The sequence below is a fragment of the Trematomus bernacchii genome, unplaced genomic scaffold (genome assembly GCF_902827165.1).
Source record: "Trematomus bernacchii unplaced genomic scaffold, fTreBer1.1, whole genome shotgun sequence".
Classification (NCBI taxonomy): Eukaryota; Metazoa; Chordata; class Actinopteri; order Perciformes; family Nototheniidae; genus Trematomus; species Trematomus bernacchii.
The window spans coordinates 11,698,778-11,717,171 of NW_022987564.1; the positions used below are offsets into that span (position 1 = coordinate 11,698,778).

The 18,394-nt window shown below is 40.0% G+C and overlaps 1 protein-coding gene across 1 annotated transcript in view; it reads right to left on the bottom strand.

The window, feature by feature from the left end:
• The window catches only part of LOC117477539 (dolichyl-diphosphooligosaccharide--protein glycosyltransferase subunit STT3B), a 72,604-nt gene that overhangs the window by 22,905 nt on the left and 31,305 nt on the right, over positions 1-18,394 (bottom strand). The window contains exons 2-4 of the mRNA XM_034124218.1: positions 17,793-17,901; positions 9,037-9,324; positions 899-964 (exon numbers count right to left, since the gene is read on the bottom strand). Of these exons, the coding sequence (XP_033980109.1) occupies positions 899-964; positions 9,037-9,324; positions 17,793-17,901 (463 nt within the window). The remainder of the gene's footprint in view (positions 1-898; positions 965-9,036; positions 9,325-17,792; positions 17,902-18,394) is intronic.

The following is an 18,394-nucleotide window of genomic DNA, read 5'->3' on the forward strand; positions in this document are numbered from 1 at the left end:
CCTTTTCTCCATTTTCGGTTTTGTCTCCAATTCTATTCATCGTTCCACCACTCCTATATCTCCCACCTCCTCTGCACGCCCCTCGCGCTCTGTGGCCCAGTCTGATCGATAAAGCTGGATTTCTGTAATCGGTTTTATTTGATATCTGTCTGGAAGCCGGCCACTGAGATTAAGCCTGGAATGAGCAAGAAGCTGGAGGTTTTCATTGGCACTCGGGCTCCCTCAGACACACACACGCAAACACTCTGGCGCTGAGGCAATGTGCACGGATCGTCTTTTTATCTCAACTCTCTCATCAATCCCCTGATGGGTTTCTGCCTGAAATCATAAATAATGCAGACAACAGGCTCTAAACTGCTCCTCCTATTTTTACAATCCTTGCCATGTGCTTTCTGGACAGAGAAACCCCCCCCCCCCAATACTACCGTCACGGAAGCACAGTTAATTATAAAGAACCAGATCTGAATTTGAAACTAGCTACATATAAAGTTGGATTGTTTGGAGAAACATGCTTTTTAAAATCTAGTTTACCAGAGACACTTGCAATACATGGCATTCATTTCATAGTAGGGAAGAAGTCTGGTGAAAGTGACAACGTATTTTTACTGAAAACGGATGTTTATGACGTTGCAGCTTTTTTACACCAAGCTTTTTTATTTCTTACTCAAATAATAGAAAAGAAAGAGAAGTTGATAAAAGCTGAAAACAACAATTGATTGAAAATTTAAAAAAACAAAACAGTGGCTCAGGCAGACAATCGCCGTTTCAGTTCCACAAGGGTGGTTTTGTTGCACAGCAGTGAAACATAAACAAAAGCAAAATAAACACAAATCACATAAACAAGTCATATATTTACATATACATTGGTAAAATGGCAATACAAGTTGAAATCACTCACCATATAGAAGTATGAGAGACAGCAGCCAATAGCCCAGAATACAGATCCCGTCTTCACCGACTTCACCTACAAGAGAAAAAAAGAGAATATGCTTTAAATATATCTAAATATGCTTCATGTAGACTCAAAGTTTAGGGACATTAGAAACTAAAGCACCCTAGGATGAACATTATCATAACATGGCATGATGTTTGTTTTTCTAAAAAATCTGGATCTACTTTTGTTTGCCAAGTCATTATCCCATTGAAAGCTTTATTTACATTGTGATTCACCAGATTTGAGTGAGTCACGACATTCGGAAACTAACGTTTAATGAAATGTGTGTGTGTACAACAAACGTACACATAAGTTGGAGCGAGTGTGCTACATTCACATTGTGTTAGTCTTTAAAAAGCAGTTTATTGATCACAGTTTAATGATCATAGAGGGTGTAGAACATTCATCTGTGGGGAGAGAGCGGATGAGGGGAGAGAAGCTCAGTCTAAGCCAACAAAAACATCTTGTAAACAAGCTTTCTTTCCCGCCACAGGCCGATAAAGCAGGCAAGAGTACACATTAACATTTACCAAAAAAAACACAAGAGATAATGAAAAAGTTGCAAGCGCACACACACACACACACAGATACACATTTAAATGGTGCTCTTTCCAGTCAGATGGAGGAGGGGAGGGTGTCATGTAGCATAATCATATCCAACAAGGCCTGAGATCTTCTGATGGGGGTGGATCAATGATCATGGACCAAGATAGTCTTGACTAGCCTGAATACCCAGCAGAGCGCCACGGACAGACAGATCAATTCACTACACGATAACAAACTAAAACGTCCTTAAGCAGTGCTTTATGTTGAGCAGGGCTACAGTAAGTAGGTCAGTGGTGACCTGATTATCATTCTCTCCTGTACCAAGGTGCAGCTCTGGTTGTTTTATGGCCTCTTTGCTCTGTTTGGGTCAACAGTACTAAAACTATGAGATTTATTTTTCTATGCGAGAAGTGGGTTGTTTTAATATTACAAGCAAAGGCCAATAATTTTAATTAAATCTGGAGCATACAAGTCATATTTTGTCACATCCCAGAAACCTTTACAGCTCCAACTCCCTACTGTTTTTCAGAACATGTACTGGTCCTGTGACTTCAGTATAGAGACACTCTTTGTAAGTGTATCTGGGATTTATACAAAGCTATATTTACTGTATAAAGGGTAACTTCAGTATTTTTCAACCGAGACGATATTTTCAGAATGTAATCTTGTTGGGCAATTTCCACAAATAACTAGTTTTTTTGCTACTGACGGGCTTTTATATACTTGTTGTAAGTCTCTGACAACATTATGGAAAGGACTCTACAGAGAAATAAAATGTTTTTTTATCTACTTTTCCTTAATCCGGTCCGTTTGTCATTGTGTATAACCTAGTCTCGCTCAAGGAGAAAGTTTGTTTTAAAATCTCATGAGAGGGTACAGCCTCATTCCCATTGTTGAAATCCGCTAAACATTCAGCCGTGACATTGACAATCTTTTAGCTAACGCTTTCAGTACTCTACCACTACACACTACAACACCAGCAATACTCTCTCCAACTCTCCTTGGCCTTTGAAAGACACAATATCAAACAGACCGGATGCTAAATTGGAAGGCTGTATTATTTGAATACATTAGTTTAAGCAAGGTGTTAACTGGCAATTGAGTGTACATTGCCAAAGGCACAACCCCCATTACACTTTTTCCATAAATAGCTCCATGTTCAGTCTTTGCTTCTATTGTTTGACAGTGAAAACAAGCGTGATAAGGATGACAATAGTTTCTGTGCAAGCTGATGTGTTCTCTTCAGACAATATTCCCACTCAAGCTGAGCCAAAGCTAGCGTGCAGCGTTGCGTTGTCTTTTTAGAGGCATGTGGCAACTGGTGCCTTAACCTCCTTTTCCAACTGCCCCAGCCCCCCAGTCTCCACTCTCTTTGTCAAGACACACAAGTCACACAGCGTGGTGCCTGTCCAGCTAATTAAATGTGAGCCTGAAAGAAAGAGTGGAATTACTGTTACAACAATGTAGGCATGGTGCATGGGGCTGGAGCAAGGCAGTGTGACTGTGTGTATGTGTTCATGTAAAGAAGAGCTGTGAAAAAAAGCATCTCTCTTGGGTGTGAGGGGGATTCAATTATAGATTATGGGAGGGTTTGCAAGTGAGTGTGTGTATGTGTTGGGATTGGGTAAACACAGATTAAGCGAGTTGAGTTGAATGGGTTATTAGCGGATAAATTGAAGGAGTCGGGTAATGAAGATTGGACTTGGAGTGTGCATTTTTGCCACATGGAGAAAAGAACGAGGTGTAAAGAAGGAGAGGGAAAGAAAGAACGAGCAATAATGAGATAGAGGAAGAAAGAGCAAGATGGGATGAACAAGAAAGAAAAAGCCGAACGCAGCTATAACAAAACAATGGGAGGGACAAAAGGAGACAATTAAAGGGAGATGAGATGGAAAAAAACACGGAGGGTAGGAAAGCAAACGCAAAGACAAATGTGGGTAAATGAGACTGATAATGGGAAGCAGTGGTGCATGGCCGCGATGATTGTTTTTCAGGGCCCTTGCCAAATAGAACAGAAGACACGAGAGGTGGTAGGTGAGTGGAGGGGGATTTGTTTGATGGCACTGCTTGGCTGATGACACATCACCTTAAGAGGCAGTGATGGCTGCTGCAAGGAACACCTGCCTCACTTTGAGACGTATTGTCCGTACGCACAGGGTGACAAGAAGCCATTAGAACAGCGTAGTGACAGATGTCCCTAACACACCCTAATACACATTTCCTGTTCCTAAATCTAATAGTACCGGTGGCAGTTTTCGGATTGGTCTTCAAAACTTAAAAAGGTGAGGTTCGGGGGATCGTTCAAAGTAAAAAGTGATTTGAGGTAGACAAGTTGAAAAATCTTATATTATATGTCTTGGAAGTTAAACAACACATTTGCTCTTTGGTTAATGTTTACAGATGCCATATTCCCTATACTATTTCCTTGTAATACCTGCTGTAAACATAAGGAAAGTCTACCTGTCTATATAAAGAGGCTGACAAACATTATGATAGTTGGGAAGATAACCTTTATCATTTAGGTGTAATCATTTTCATGATTTACTCAGTGATATTTATACTATTTCAAACATTTATAAGAAATGACATTTTGGGATTAGAGCGCATTAGTTCATCATTATTGTATAAAGAACTTGATCCAGATTTCAGTGAAAAGACCTTCATTTCACCCTTTACACTTTTCACTTGTTCTCCAGAGCTTGCAGTACGTGTTGCCCAACTCCCATAATATGTCTCACCTCATCTGAAATGTCTGACATCTCTTTGTTCATTTGCTCTATATGCAGACATTTGAATATTTTTAGTATTAGTCAACTCACACATGAGTTTTCTAGTATTGCAAAGTCTACATACTGCTCTTTTTTTTTACTCAAACGTTTTATATGGTGGTGGAAGCGGCTGTTAAATGTTGGGTGTACTTCTTTGTTGGCGTCAGTAATCTGAGGGTGTATTCAAATCTAAAACTAAATGGATTATAAAAATAAAAGAGTTTCATTCAAATATTATTTAGAAGTCTCTGCAATGCCAGTGATTTCAAATGATGTATGGTTTGAATGTTTCACATGTAAAAGCCAGTATATACAGATGAGCATAATACACATTTCCTAATTGTGTTTGGCTTCCAAATATGCACTGCATGTTTGAGGTTGTAAACTGTCCCATTGACACCATCACCTGTTTGGTTAGACTGGCACAAAGCCAGATGTGTCGTTTCAGGATAGAAACTGTAAACACACCTGGCATGCTCAGCCAGCCACCTGGACACCAAAGTGTACGTCATTGCCAGGTCAGCAACAGTTAGATAATTGTCTGCAAGCTGGATGCATAGTGACTAATACCACCATGAAACCGAACCACACATGCACCCATGCACAATTTGTCAAGTGACATAAACTGGGATGGCTGAATGCTTGAACAGATAAAAGCTCCCTTTCAACCCGGCGGCAACTTTATTTCCAAGCTTGTTACTGTGTGACAAACAGCGCTGAGGCATGGCATGACGAAATACCTGCATCACTACCTGGATGAAAGGCTTCACTCTGCAGCATGTCTTTACGCTTGAGCATAAAGGGAAATCAATGTCTTGAAGCAACACAAAAAATGGGACAAATAGCCTACTAGCTACTCATAGTACCATTCATTGCCTTTGGCAAGCACAATGTAAGCTGTTCACTCAGTGAAACCACTTGGATGAGGACTGTTAGGCACTTACAGTTCCCGTTTTCCTGTCTAACATTGGCAACTATTATACAAATCTGTGTGTGTAGGAACTGACTGTAGTTTTCAATGAAAGTTAAATAATACATCTAAAGTGAACCTTGCAACATGCAGTTTTATTCAAAATAACTCTATATAACTAAAAAAGAAAACGAGAAGTACATTTTTAAAGGTTGATGCCTTTTTATAACTGATGTTTTTATTCGTATAATTGCCAATGCAGATCAAGAGTTTGGCAGCATCTACAACAATGTTATGTTTCACTTCATCCCCTTAGAAAGAGACATTTATTTTGCAAACACAGACATTTGCACAACTTCAAATGCAAAAACCTCAATTTCCATTGAAGAAATAAACATTTGTGAAGATAAAAACATGACCTTGTATTTGGCATGTGGAAGGCCTTGAATATGTAACTGTGTGCTTTGCAGTATTTGAAACCATCAGCTGTGATGATCCACAGTAGGGCTGTGCGATTATGGCAAAAATCATAATCAAGATTATTTGGGTCAATAATTGATATCACGATTATTAAATACGATTATTCATTGACTTTGAAAAAATCCATTTATTGAACTTTAAAACAAATAAAAATCCATTTATTGAACTTTAAAACAAATAATAATTTGAACAGTATCTTTTTAACTGTTGATTACCCTGAACGTATAATTCAACTGAAAAACCAATACAAAAATAAATGATACATTAAAATAAATATCCAAATAATAAATACCAATAAAGAACAAATATTGGAGCGCACTTCCACAAGCTACTAAACATATAAATATGATAAATACAAATAAATGAGACCAAAATTAATTAGATCAAATATGTTGCAGTGCACTGTCACAACCTAGCAAAGCTAAATAATTGTTTTTTTCGATTATGTTGTTTTCGTAATTGTGGCAGGCCAAAATCGTAATTAAAATACGATTAATTGCACAGCCCTAATCCACAGTCATTTTTCACAAGTGTGTCTTGATGTGTCAGTGTTAAGGTGGTTAGAAACAGCTTTTAATTGGTTCATTCAAAAGTATTGCTGCCTCTGGCTCGGACCATTAGATGACATGAGTCGTTTTAGCATGACACAGGAAAGACAGAATATTTTTCAATGAATGCTGAAGTGTAAGGTAATATGGCCTTTCAAATGTCTGCATTAATGTGGAAGTCCTGTGGGTCTCATGCTATGATGATACCCTTTAGCAGCTGCAGGCAGTTGTGTTTGAGCGCTGCAGGTATGAAGCAATGAACTGGAGTTTGATTCGCCTGCCTCATCTCTGTAACTCTGGGTGATGTGAAAGAGCCATGAATTACCTATTTATCTCAAATTAGGCAGCTACTTTACGGTTGGTCAATAATAGGCATTTGGCTTATTTGCATGAACTTCCAATAAGATAGCGCCATCCTATCATGGCATACTGTTTTTAAGATAATACCCAAAGCATCTGAGCTAAAAAAAAAAAGCATTTGAATATAATATATTGATATGCATTGCATTACGCCTGCTGCTCAGGTTCACGTTACTACTGTTTCCTTTGTAATGTTTCTTTGTGTCTATTAATGTAAGTGAGGGTATTTCTTTAGTTATTCCTAATATTTGTAAAAGCAAGGATAAAGATCATAATGCCAGGGACTTATGTTTACTAAGAATGATGATTTCCAATGATGACATGTATGACATGTTCTCACTGCTGCATGCATGTTGGGATTGAATGCCTTACAGGGGAAAGCAGCTGGCTTCTTGTTGGTTCAGTCCTCTCAAAGTGGCTAATTGCAGATAAATTCCTTAATATCACCTAAATTAGCTGCTTGATCAGCTAATTTGGATTACATTCATACATTGACAATTACATTGGAATTTTACATCCATATTCATTCGACACCTGCTCAGGTTTACTGTGCAGGTGTGAAATGTTTTTACAGGGATGACTGTAATTGCTTCCCTCAACTCTTACTTTTATATTCTATCATTGCAATCAACAGACACATGTGGCCATTTTGCTGAAAAAAATCATTTTATAGACTCCATGAGATGTACTCAGAAATATGCCCGAGGCGTTCTAATTATACACAGTAATATAACCATGCATTTAGAGTTTTTATCCAGCAATGCCCCGTACCTCAGCAGTAGAAACATGACTACTTTAACCGTTACATCATGACATCATGTACCGCCCACAGCTGTTCATTTAAAAAGTACATTCTGCATGACAGGAGAAGACATTTGTTCGAAGTCTTTCAAGTCCAGGGCTCCAGCATTAACAGCAACAAATTACAATTATTTTATCATTAGTCTCCACTAGCACCCTGTTTCCACTTGCATTAAGTTGAAGCCACTAATGATTCCCTTAAGAGTAGCAACTAGCCTGGCAGTCACCTACCTGGATTCAAGTTTATCAGACATCTTCTCCACTGGGATGCAACAATGAATGACAAAAGTCCTGCTGTCACTGCTAGTCAAGAAAGTTGAAGCAAAGGCTTGGTTTGTAACGACTTACCCAAACTCAAAATCCCTTTCGGTCTTTAAAGATCCCAGTTGTTTATTACTTTGTGCAACAATTAGCCTTGTAGCATCTAATTTCAGATTGAATGTCCGACTGATGGTTAAGGCTCTAATGTTCAAAGGGTCCTCTTTGTTCTACTTTATCTGGGATTGATGGCACGTTGCCTCCTATTAAGGCAACACACACAACATTTGCTTTGTCTCCTTTGATGCCGGGAATTAATTGAAAGCAAGTTTTGTATTGGCAATTCATGGGTAGTTCACTCCTCTTAAAATCGGTAGATGTCTTTCGATCAACAGTTTAGCAGAAGTAGGAACGGAATACTTCCATTTTAACTGGTTGGCTGGAAATATGTTCAATGTTAAATGTCCTTTCAATGTTTTCTAAATCCTGTTCATCATTCTTATTCCAAGTTTATAAACGTAAAGAAAAAGCGGGTATTACTCAACGGGTCCAGTTCAATACAGAATGAAATAATCTTCAATACTTGTCAAGGTCAACTCTAATAAAAAAGAAGAATGAGTGGGGGGGGGGGATGTTTGCCAAGCAGATCTCTTCATTCTCACACAGTAATACAAACACACACACAAGAGGCATTCATGGTAAGACTATCTGCAGGGCTGTAAGGCAGCTAACAATGGCTGTTTCAGACATCTTCCATATTTTGTGGAAGACCATTGATCAGACCATCACTCTGTGGTTCGTGCAAACATCCAAGCTGCATTGAAAACACTTTCTCTCCATCAGTGGAATTTATTTATGCGGTCAAGGTCTACTACTTGACAAATTGTGTTTTAATTATCTAAAGGAAAAATATTACAGATTCTTGTTGAGAACTATGATGGTGCAAACTCAACAAGGTCAGCTGGCCTGCAGGCTGTGTTTACTTTGTGTATTTAAAAAAAAAGGAAGGTAAATTGGGAGGGGGGTTATTCAACCTTTTTAACCATCATATTTTCTAGTCTGCTCTTAAAAGGTCATCCTATTGTGAAGGTTTTACTGTGGAGCATACCATTCCCTGGGCTCCACATGCTCTGCAAAGATGCCCAGTGTGCCTTTCATCCTCTGGATAAATAATTCAACATCTAAGGTGAGGCCAAATAAGATTGAAAAGAGGGCTACATAAAGCCCTTGCTGTTGCGGTAGAAATGTTGACATATCTTTCAGCTTTAGAAGCTTTAAGAGGACATGTTTCAGGTTTTATTCTGATTCCTAACACCTGAAACACTATTCACGGAAGGTGTACATCCACAATAGAAATGACATGTTGGCCTGGATTACATTTTTATGTATAGCCCCTATTGCACCTTTCAATCAAATGAAGAGTGTACATACCCAGAGGTAGTAGGTGAATTGCAGGGCGAAGATGGCGATGCCCTCATTGTCGAAAGAGCCTGCAACCGAGCGGGAGATATAGCCAGGGACGATGGCGATGAAGCAGGCCGCCAGCAGCCCTGCACCATGGTTCCACAGCTCCTTCGTCAGCAGGAAGGTGGAGATGGCGGTCAGACCGCTGAACACCGGTGCCAAAAAGACACATACGTCACGGATGTGGACGGTGATGTGGAGCAGGTTAAGCACGTAGTGGATGAGGCCGGCAGTCACCATTAACCCGGGGTAAACCTGAGAGAGGGGGGGGGGGGGGCAGAGAGAGACAGGTTGAGCAAAATAAAGGATGGGAGGGATGTTAAACTGAGACGCAATGAGAGATGCGTGCAATGCTACAATAAGCCTGCTACAGAAAAAAAATGTTTTTATTGAGGCAGCCCTAGACATAAGCAGAGATGACAACAATTCTGAGGATAATATACATGAGAAAATGACAAGCTGCATTATCATTAAGACATTTGATTGATTGAGAAACACACAGTCCTTTGGAGCTTATAGATTACATTGTATAAAAAGGCTAAATATGTCCTGCGCCAAGTAGTGTTAATTTCGTTGACTAAATATGTTCGTCAACGTCCTTTTTTTCCCATGACTAAAGCGAGACGATGACGAGACGGCAGTAAACAATAACTGTAACGAAATCATCATGCAATATCGTTGACGAAAAGTGACGAGACGAAAATGTAGTTTACTAAATAAAAACTATGCCAAAATCTCTCTTTACTTTCGTTGACGAAAAATGAGGAGACGAAATATTATCAAACATAACGTTACATCTCTGATAGTCAGTTTTTCTCCCAGCAGTTCCATTTCTGGTGCTGCGGCTGGGCAGCAACTGTGTGTCTGTGCTGCGCGAGGCGGTACATTTGAATTACACCGGGCAGCGGCACAATATGAACTGTCAGGAAGACTCGGGTCTAACACATGGTCTAACTAACCTTATTTAACAGAGAATAAAATGGCAACAACAGGGCTTGGGAGCAGTGGTCACACTCGCGTTAACCGAATACCCCCCTGTCAGCGCGAGTGAGTGATAAATTGTGCACTCGACGGGTAATAATGGATTATGATGGAAATGTTATGATCCTGTCCGTCAAAATGACTGACAACGAAAAAGTCTAATGCCACCACTGCTTGGGAGAAAGAAACGATGTGATATTGGGACCCTTTTTCGCTACAATGAGGCGGAGAAAAAAAGCGAATGCATTGTTTTATCAGAAGGGAAGCAATGTGGCCATAACACAGCTGGTAAAAACACCTCAAACCTGACCAGATACTCTCTGAAAAGCTGCATTCTTAATCATTCAACCTGTGTTTTTCATCAAATAAGGACAAGATATCATCTTATTGTGAAATAAGTTTGACTAAAATGACAAATTATTGGTTTTGGCTAGACTAGTTTGACTGAAATGTTCTATATAATCTGATGACTAAAAAAAGACTCAGTTTTCATTGACAAAAAGTAGACTAAAATAATTAGTTTTCTTTTACTAAAATAAGACTAAAATGCTCAGACTTTTAGTCGACTAAAACTTGACTAAATAAAAACAGGATGAAGGCGACTAAATATGACTAAAACGGAAATTTAACACAGGACTAAGACAAAAACTAAATAAAAAAAATAGCTGACAAAATTAACACTAGCGCCAAGGCTCAAGCAGTTGCTACTGTGTATGATACAACTCAAGTCATCTAGAGCTATTGTAAACTTGTTTTAAAGCTTATTGATTAAATGTAAGTGAATGGTTGAACAATCACAATTCCCCTGATCCAAAGAAAGCAGCTCATTGAAATCTGGAACCAACACGTTCGATATTTTTCAAATTACATTCTATTATTGCAAAACAATATAGCCATTTATAATTTTCTTTGACAAAAAGTCATTATTGATTAAACTCTCCACTTAGTGGAAGCTGGGGTCTGGTAGGCAAGGCATCAACCAATCTTCTTCAATGAAAATCAAGCATGTCTTGCCTCTTGCCTCTGAGGATTGGACTAATGGAGCCGTTTCCTCTCATTTACAAAACTAGTCTTGTAATAATTAGCCACTCTAAACTCTGTGGGAGGGTCCGGGTTCTGAAAACATTACATAGATGATTGGGAATGTTCATTACAGCGGGCATTGGATGGCTATAACACCTTTGCGCATAATTTACCAGCACTTCTTGCTAAATTGGGATTCCAAATGCATCACATCGCTTGTTCGTTATGAAAATATCAACTAGGGCTGACAAAAGCTGTTACCAAAAATGCACTCGAGTCATTGTCCTTATGGCAACAAAGAGCTGTTTATTGGCTTGACAGGCCGCTGTTGTTATGCACTGTCACATTAGAGAAGCCTTTCTTCCTTATCTACAGCTCAGGAGAAAGAGCAACTGACAGCTTTGGGGAGAGGAGGGTGGCTGGGAGTGAGAAGGGGAATAAAAAGGGTGAGTGCAGCTGGACTGGTCTATGCAGAAAGGCACTAAACTGTCACATTCACTGATATTGGCTCGTCCATCTTACAAACGGTGTGACCCATCCGAGTGCTCAGAGACTTAACGCTATTATACACAATTAATGAGGACTGTCACGATCATCGGTCTGATTTTTAATGTAAAAAAATGGGGGGGGGGTAAGGGTAAGGAAAGAAAGGGCAAAAATAAACGAGGCACAATGGAGGTGAGAAAAGACAGCCAGACACTTAAAGAAAGACAGAGGCACAGGAGGCTAGATAAAAGATAAAGAAGCTCAGAGGTTGGGAGAAAAAGGAGGACAAATGAACTATAGAGGATGAAAGGAAAGACAGGGTATGTCAACGAGAGTGCAGGCATAAAAAAAGGTTTCATGCAACGGAAGAAATACAAGTCTTGTTAGTGTTAGAGCAACGGTGGTTTTATGAATCCCACCTCCAGCTGGAAGGGTCAGAAACATATCTCCTTATGAGAAAGGAGACTGACGTTTTTATAATGCCAAGACAGGTGTAGGAGGGAATATAACTTTGTGGCTGCACTATGGGCTAAGATACACAGGCACAATGCAGCAATCTGAGATAAAACCAGTTTCTGTCCACACGCCTCCCTGTTTTACAAGCATATGTTTGATGCAAATAAGCGCTCGCACACATTTGTTTTATGATACCAAATGCAGTGTGGGAGTAAAATAAATGCCCTTCTTCCCTGGAGCCTGTCTATGTTCAGAAAAAGAACCAGCTCAGTCGTGCAAACAAGTGGGATTTTGACAATTAGCCTACACAGTAAATGAGTGAGTGGCTTTCTGTTACTCCAGCAACTGCCATCACCGTGCCCTTGAAAAAAGGAACTAGATTGTTCCGGCAAACGATCCCATCTCAGCCTCTTATATAGAAATGACAGCCGGTGAAAGTCTGAAATGTATTGAACCTGTGCTCTAGCTCCGTCAGATGTCCGAGCAGCAGTTCCTAGATCTTGATCCACTTTGCATAGATTTGCATGTTATATGGATTTATTTGCATTGAGCATGGCCAACCGAATGACCCGTCCACCTGCTATCAGAATTCCTGTGAGGCAGAATGCGGCTGGCTGTTTGAATGTGACCGGCTGACCATCTGGGAGTAAACTTCATCCAAGTCAAATGTAGTTTGAAAGCAGAAGTAGTCTGTTAAAAGGACAACGCTGGCAAACTGTATACAAGCCCATTGGTGCCAATTGAAAATGTAAAGCTTAAGAAGATAAAGAAAAAGGGGGGAGAAAAACACACATTTACAGTTATTTCCTGAGAGAGACTATCAGTGCAGTTTCTAGCACATGTTACTCAATTGGGAGTAAAACATACAATAAGTCATACTGTGCTAAAGTGCTGCTAAATACCATATTCAAGTAGTTTTTGGACAACAATGGCACAGTGAAATACACTAAAACAAGCTTCAGCTACACAATACCGGTAAAACTTACTAGGCTCAGTTCATTGTTCGTGTTCACCAGACTTTAACATCCTTTAACAACATCCCCAATCATTCTGCTGTAGTGCATCTGACTTGAGGACAGTCAAATCACTTCAATTAGTTTGGCAAACCATTGGTTCCAGTATACTACATTTGTTGATTCCAATAAGAACAATTTCATCCCCTATAGCAGCAGAGGATCAATCATCCAGCGACAAAATAATAACACCAAATGCAGGGACAACATTACCACCGTAATGGCTTGGTAATTGCATTGCAGGTCATATCCTGGCCAGGCAATCTCCTCACAAATGTTACCCACTGAAATGACTCACTCAACACTTTTTTGGAGGCAGTTCTGCTAAAGAGGAAGGAATACAATGGCGTAACTGCTCATCACAGCACCTATTGTAAAAAAAAAAACTCTTTCTCTGATAAAGCAGAAGCTCTCGTCCTCCATTTGCATGTGGGTCTAATTTGAGGCTATACTAGTGCCTCATATCCCTCTATTTCACTTCCTGTTCCAAAAGTGCTGAACACCGACCATATTACGTCCAAAACAGTCGGGCATTGTTTCCGATAGCAACTTTCTGATAGTGCCGTGGGTCCACATTTCCGATGTTACGTCACATCGGACGCAAATCTGGATCAGCTCCGTTGTACCCCCGTTTTTAGAGATTTAGGTACGGAGGAAAAGAGAGGGTTTTATTTTCTGACGCTGCGTGAGTTCCCTGACACACCGGGGACACATATTTATGTATAAAAGACATCAAAAAGTGCATTTTGCATGATAAGTCCCCTTTAAATATATCGCATGTACAACATACACTATAATCCTTTATGTCCTTTTGCGTAGTGTTTTAGTAGGAAAATTAAATCGTTCTAACATCTATTTTATATTGCTGTAAAAACATCATCCTCAAACTACTGCATTTATTCAAGTTTCTCGCAAAGACTACATTTGAACACCTCATAATAACGTTGTAATATACAAATAGATACGATATACATTTGCCTGATATTCATTTTACTAATTGGAGAATAAACCATTATGCAACTCTAATGCAATTATCAGTTCTTGTGACATCCCTACTGCTAAGCTAATTAAAACAATTATAGTAATGGACTGGAACATGAAATAACTTGCAAGTGAAAGTTAAATTGAGCAGAAATCAGCACAGCTCAACATTAAACTTAATCAAATTAACAGTATGTATGAATAACAATGCATTCATGTGTTTCATTTTACGCCTATATTCATGAAATGCAAATAGAAATGTACAGAGGAAAGCCTTGTATGTTTATTTGCATGCAGAAGACAAAGAATTGTGCAGCCCAAGGATCTTTTAAATGTCATACAAATTAACTATTCACCTTCCAATTTCGATTACCAGTCTAATCAAGAGTTTCAGCCCCCACCCATTGGGTAAAGGACTACATAACCCAAGTATTCATGTACTGTGACAGAACCAGCACATTCATTATTACAATCAAGGCCTGTCATATACAATTACAATTAGTTAAGTAATGACAGATAAATGCTGAGGGAGGGGTTTTGTAATTCCAATTTGTGGCGTCTTTGCTGCAGTAGTTCATACTATATTCAAACCTCAGCATGTAGTGTTGCTACTGCACCATCTGCTTTGGTCTGTAATGATAACAGCATATGATGGCAATGAACTAAATTAACATGCCTCGCTGCCTGTACTGTGCAGAGGACTCTCCAATCAGCATGCACAGAGAAGGGGAAGAACAAGAAAGGAAATCACCAGGTCTTTCCAAGCATATCAAACTGAGCCAATATGGAAACGCTTGGTGACATTTGTTTGGCACTGGGTTATGTAGTCCTGATATTTTATAACAACGGCTGCTCCCTCTTTGTCGATTTTTACACAATCTAATGAAATCGCCAAATCATATCAGTGTCGACTAAGAATGTCTTTAGTCCAGACCAAGCCATATGTAATGCAATTACATCTCAGGGTGTGCTCCTGGATGGTTAACAAAGCTTGGTTAAAAGTAAGAAGGAAAGTGGGCAGATGGATGGGCCAAAGGTGTTTAACTCACACCGGCCTCACGGTTGAGAGGATGCAGTGCTGAGAAGATGAGGTTGGAAGAAGATCATTCACAGAGGAGGGGAGGCGTGGGAAATGGGAGATGGATTTTGTGGAATTGGCACATTGTATTTTTCACTGAAAAGGGTCAATGTTTCAAACTGCTCTTGCTGCTGGTAAACAGGGAGACAGTAGCAGCCTGGGGAATCTGTCAGGTTAACAGCTCACTGTTGCCACTGGATTGTGACTTAAATCCATGCTGCCTGGTGGAGGCTTATGGTATCTCTGCATCACCTTGCTGCCTAAACCCAGATAACCCCAGCCTACCCCCCACAAACATACAGTACTGAGAATACCAATGACAACAGACTCAAGACCTACTTTAGTTATTTGCATGAACCACTATTGAGGACATACATACTGACTACATTAGATATTACATCAATGTCGATGAGTAATCTTGATGTGCTTATGAATAAAAACAACAACAGGTATAGGCAAATTGTATTACTTGTACAATGTATCTGACATGTGAACTGTAGAATTGCCTACATGTCGATATGGAGGAGATATGGAAGAGACTGAACAGACTGGTTATTAAGGCCAGCTCTGTCCTGGGGAGTCCTCTGGACACTGTGGAGGTGGTGGGAGACAGGAGAATGGCAGCCAAGCTGTCCTCCCTGCTGGACATTGTGTCCCACCCCCTCCAGGACACCCTGTGCAGCTCCTTCAGCGACAGGCTGCTGCACCCCCGCTGTCTCACAGAGAGATACCGCAGGTCCTTCCTTCCTGCAGTGGTCAGACTATACAACCATACACCCCCCCACACACACTATAACACCCCTTGCTGTTAAATACCAACCAACTATGCTATATATATATATATATATATATATATATATACCATTAAAACTGTGCTATTATATACCTGGCTGCTAAATCCTAAGAACTGTTACAGGATGTGTATTTTGAAAATTAAGTAACTTTTTTTTTTGTATTATTATATTTTTTATTATATCATAACTTAGTACAATGCATGTAACATATGTAACATTAAGCCGTCTGTGGCTCTTTTTTCTGCTGTAACTACGTAAATGTCCCCTCTGTGGGACTAAAGGTATTCTGATTCCGATTTCTATTGCAGGTAACATTTGTCATAATTTAAAGCATTACATTACATGTCACTTGTTAGACGCTTTTATCCAAAGTGACCTAAATAAACTCAATACTGTGGGCAATCCCCACTGGGTCAATTTGTGGTGAAGTGTCTCGCCCAAGGACACAACAACATGCTGAGTGCAGTGGGGATCTGAAGATCAGCACACTAACCACTGAGCCACAGCCTCCCTGCATAATTCAATGCGTGACTCTACTGATGAATTGGGGCCATTTTGATGCTGTAATAATCATTTCATATAAGGAGGGATTGAGACAGAATATTAAGAAAATTCCCCCAAAAGTTCCTGCCGTGGCTAAAATAAGACTCAATCTATCAGCTTTTGCCACTTAAGTAGGTCAAATTCACAATGGCAGCTTGCTTAGCAAAGAAGCCCAGACTTCCTTTTCCCAGCCAGCATCTCCCAAAGCATAACCAGCCATGTGGGATGTGTAATCCCTCCAAAATGTTCTGGCTCTGCTTTGGATCCTTTCCCATGTGCACAGTCTTGGACGTTCTCCATAGAGAGGTATGCAGGACCATTCATTATCAGATTCCCAAAGAATAAGTGAACAAGTTATTAAAGTAGTTTGAATATGTGTTTGCATTCTTCCAGTCACTACCTAGAGCTCATGACTACAGGCCAGAGATCAACTAGTAAATCCAGAGCTTTGCCTTCAGGCTTAACTCCGTTCAGCCAGAACATTGGGAATTCGGTACCAATTTGCCAGTGGATCTAAGGATCCATATTACCCTCACTGATGAAAAAATATATAAATGTACTCCCTCACTCAAAACCTTAAAGGGGCAATCTAGCAGAGTGGTATGTCCTAAGACTGGGAGTTGCTGACTCTCTTCCCGTTTTATAGCCTGATGGAAAGCAAGCTAGTTCACACCAGAGGTCAAAGTCTGATTAAGCCAAAGACGCTACATCATCAGCAAAATGTGGGAACACAATCCTAAAACAAGTGGAACCTCTCTACACCTCAGCTGTGCTTTTAGATTCTACCATAACAAATCATTAGGGAAAAACCTTGGCAGAGAAGGGCATCTTCTGAAAATATTGTTGACTTATTGCTGTGGATACGTACGCAGCTCTGGTTCTGGCATGCTAGTCTTGCCTCAGTTGCCCAGGCATCTCATATATCTCTTCCTCGATACACAACACTGCAGGGCATGCTTTTAAGGAATCTCCACATACAAAAAACACACATTGATGGGCAAGCTCTGTGACGACTCCAGTATTCTTCCAAGGTTAAAGAGATTTAAGAGGTTCCATGACCAGGGCTGAAGCCGCGCTGCCATTCTTCAAACTGTGGTTCATCAATCGCCCGGAGCGTCCTTTCCAGAACCCTTAAATAAGACCTCCAGGAGCGGCTGAGCTGAGTGATACACCGAGAGCTGGAGCATATCTTTTCTCACTGTTTTTAGAATGCAAACCACCTCTCACCGTCTCATCTTATTTCAATCGTGCGTTTTCCTTCACAAGAACCTGAGTAAGGATGTATTCCTCTAAAGTTAGCGTTGAGTTGCTGAACAATGAAACAAAGAGAGAACATTTTTAAAAGCATCTATTTGAGGAGAAACTCACGGTGCCACCAACGATCCTGCCCAAGGGGTACCAAGCCCTTTCATCGAACCAGTTGAGGAACTCGTAGAATCCATTTGTGGTGAGATGGTGTGTTGATCTGTAATTGAACCTAAAATGACAGAAGAAAAAGAGAAGAGGGCGAGTTGAGTATAGCACAAAACAACATTACACAAAGAGATATCCATTTCCATTTGAAGACCATATTTTGCAAACATTTTATGCTCATTGACAGACCAAAAACACTTTAGTCGAGGAAAAAAAGGTTATTTAATTTCCAGGTTTTCTGAAGGCGGTCTGATTGGGTAAGCGGCAGAGAATTTGCCTCGTTAAAAAAAGAGAAAATAATGCCTTCATTCACTATGTGCGCCTTTGTGCTGATGCCAACAACTCTCAGGTCAGCCCTTGGTTAAATAATGGAGAGGAAGGGCGCTCGCACATATTGTGGCATTTTTCTGAACAAAAGCCTGCTTATTGCACGGATCATTTCTAACCGTAACCCTTGCCATGTGCTGAAGTGACAAAGGCGTGCATTTGGAATAGTGTTGGAACAAAGAAATAAGGAGAGAGAAAAAAGGACCCTGTGAAAATAAATATAGGGAATA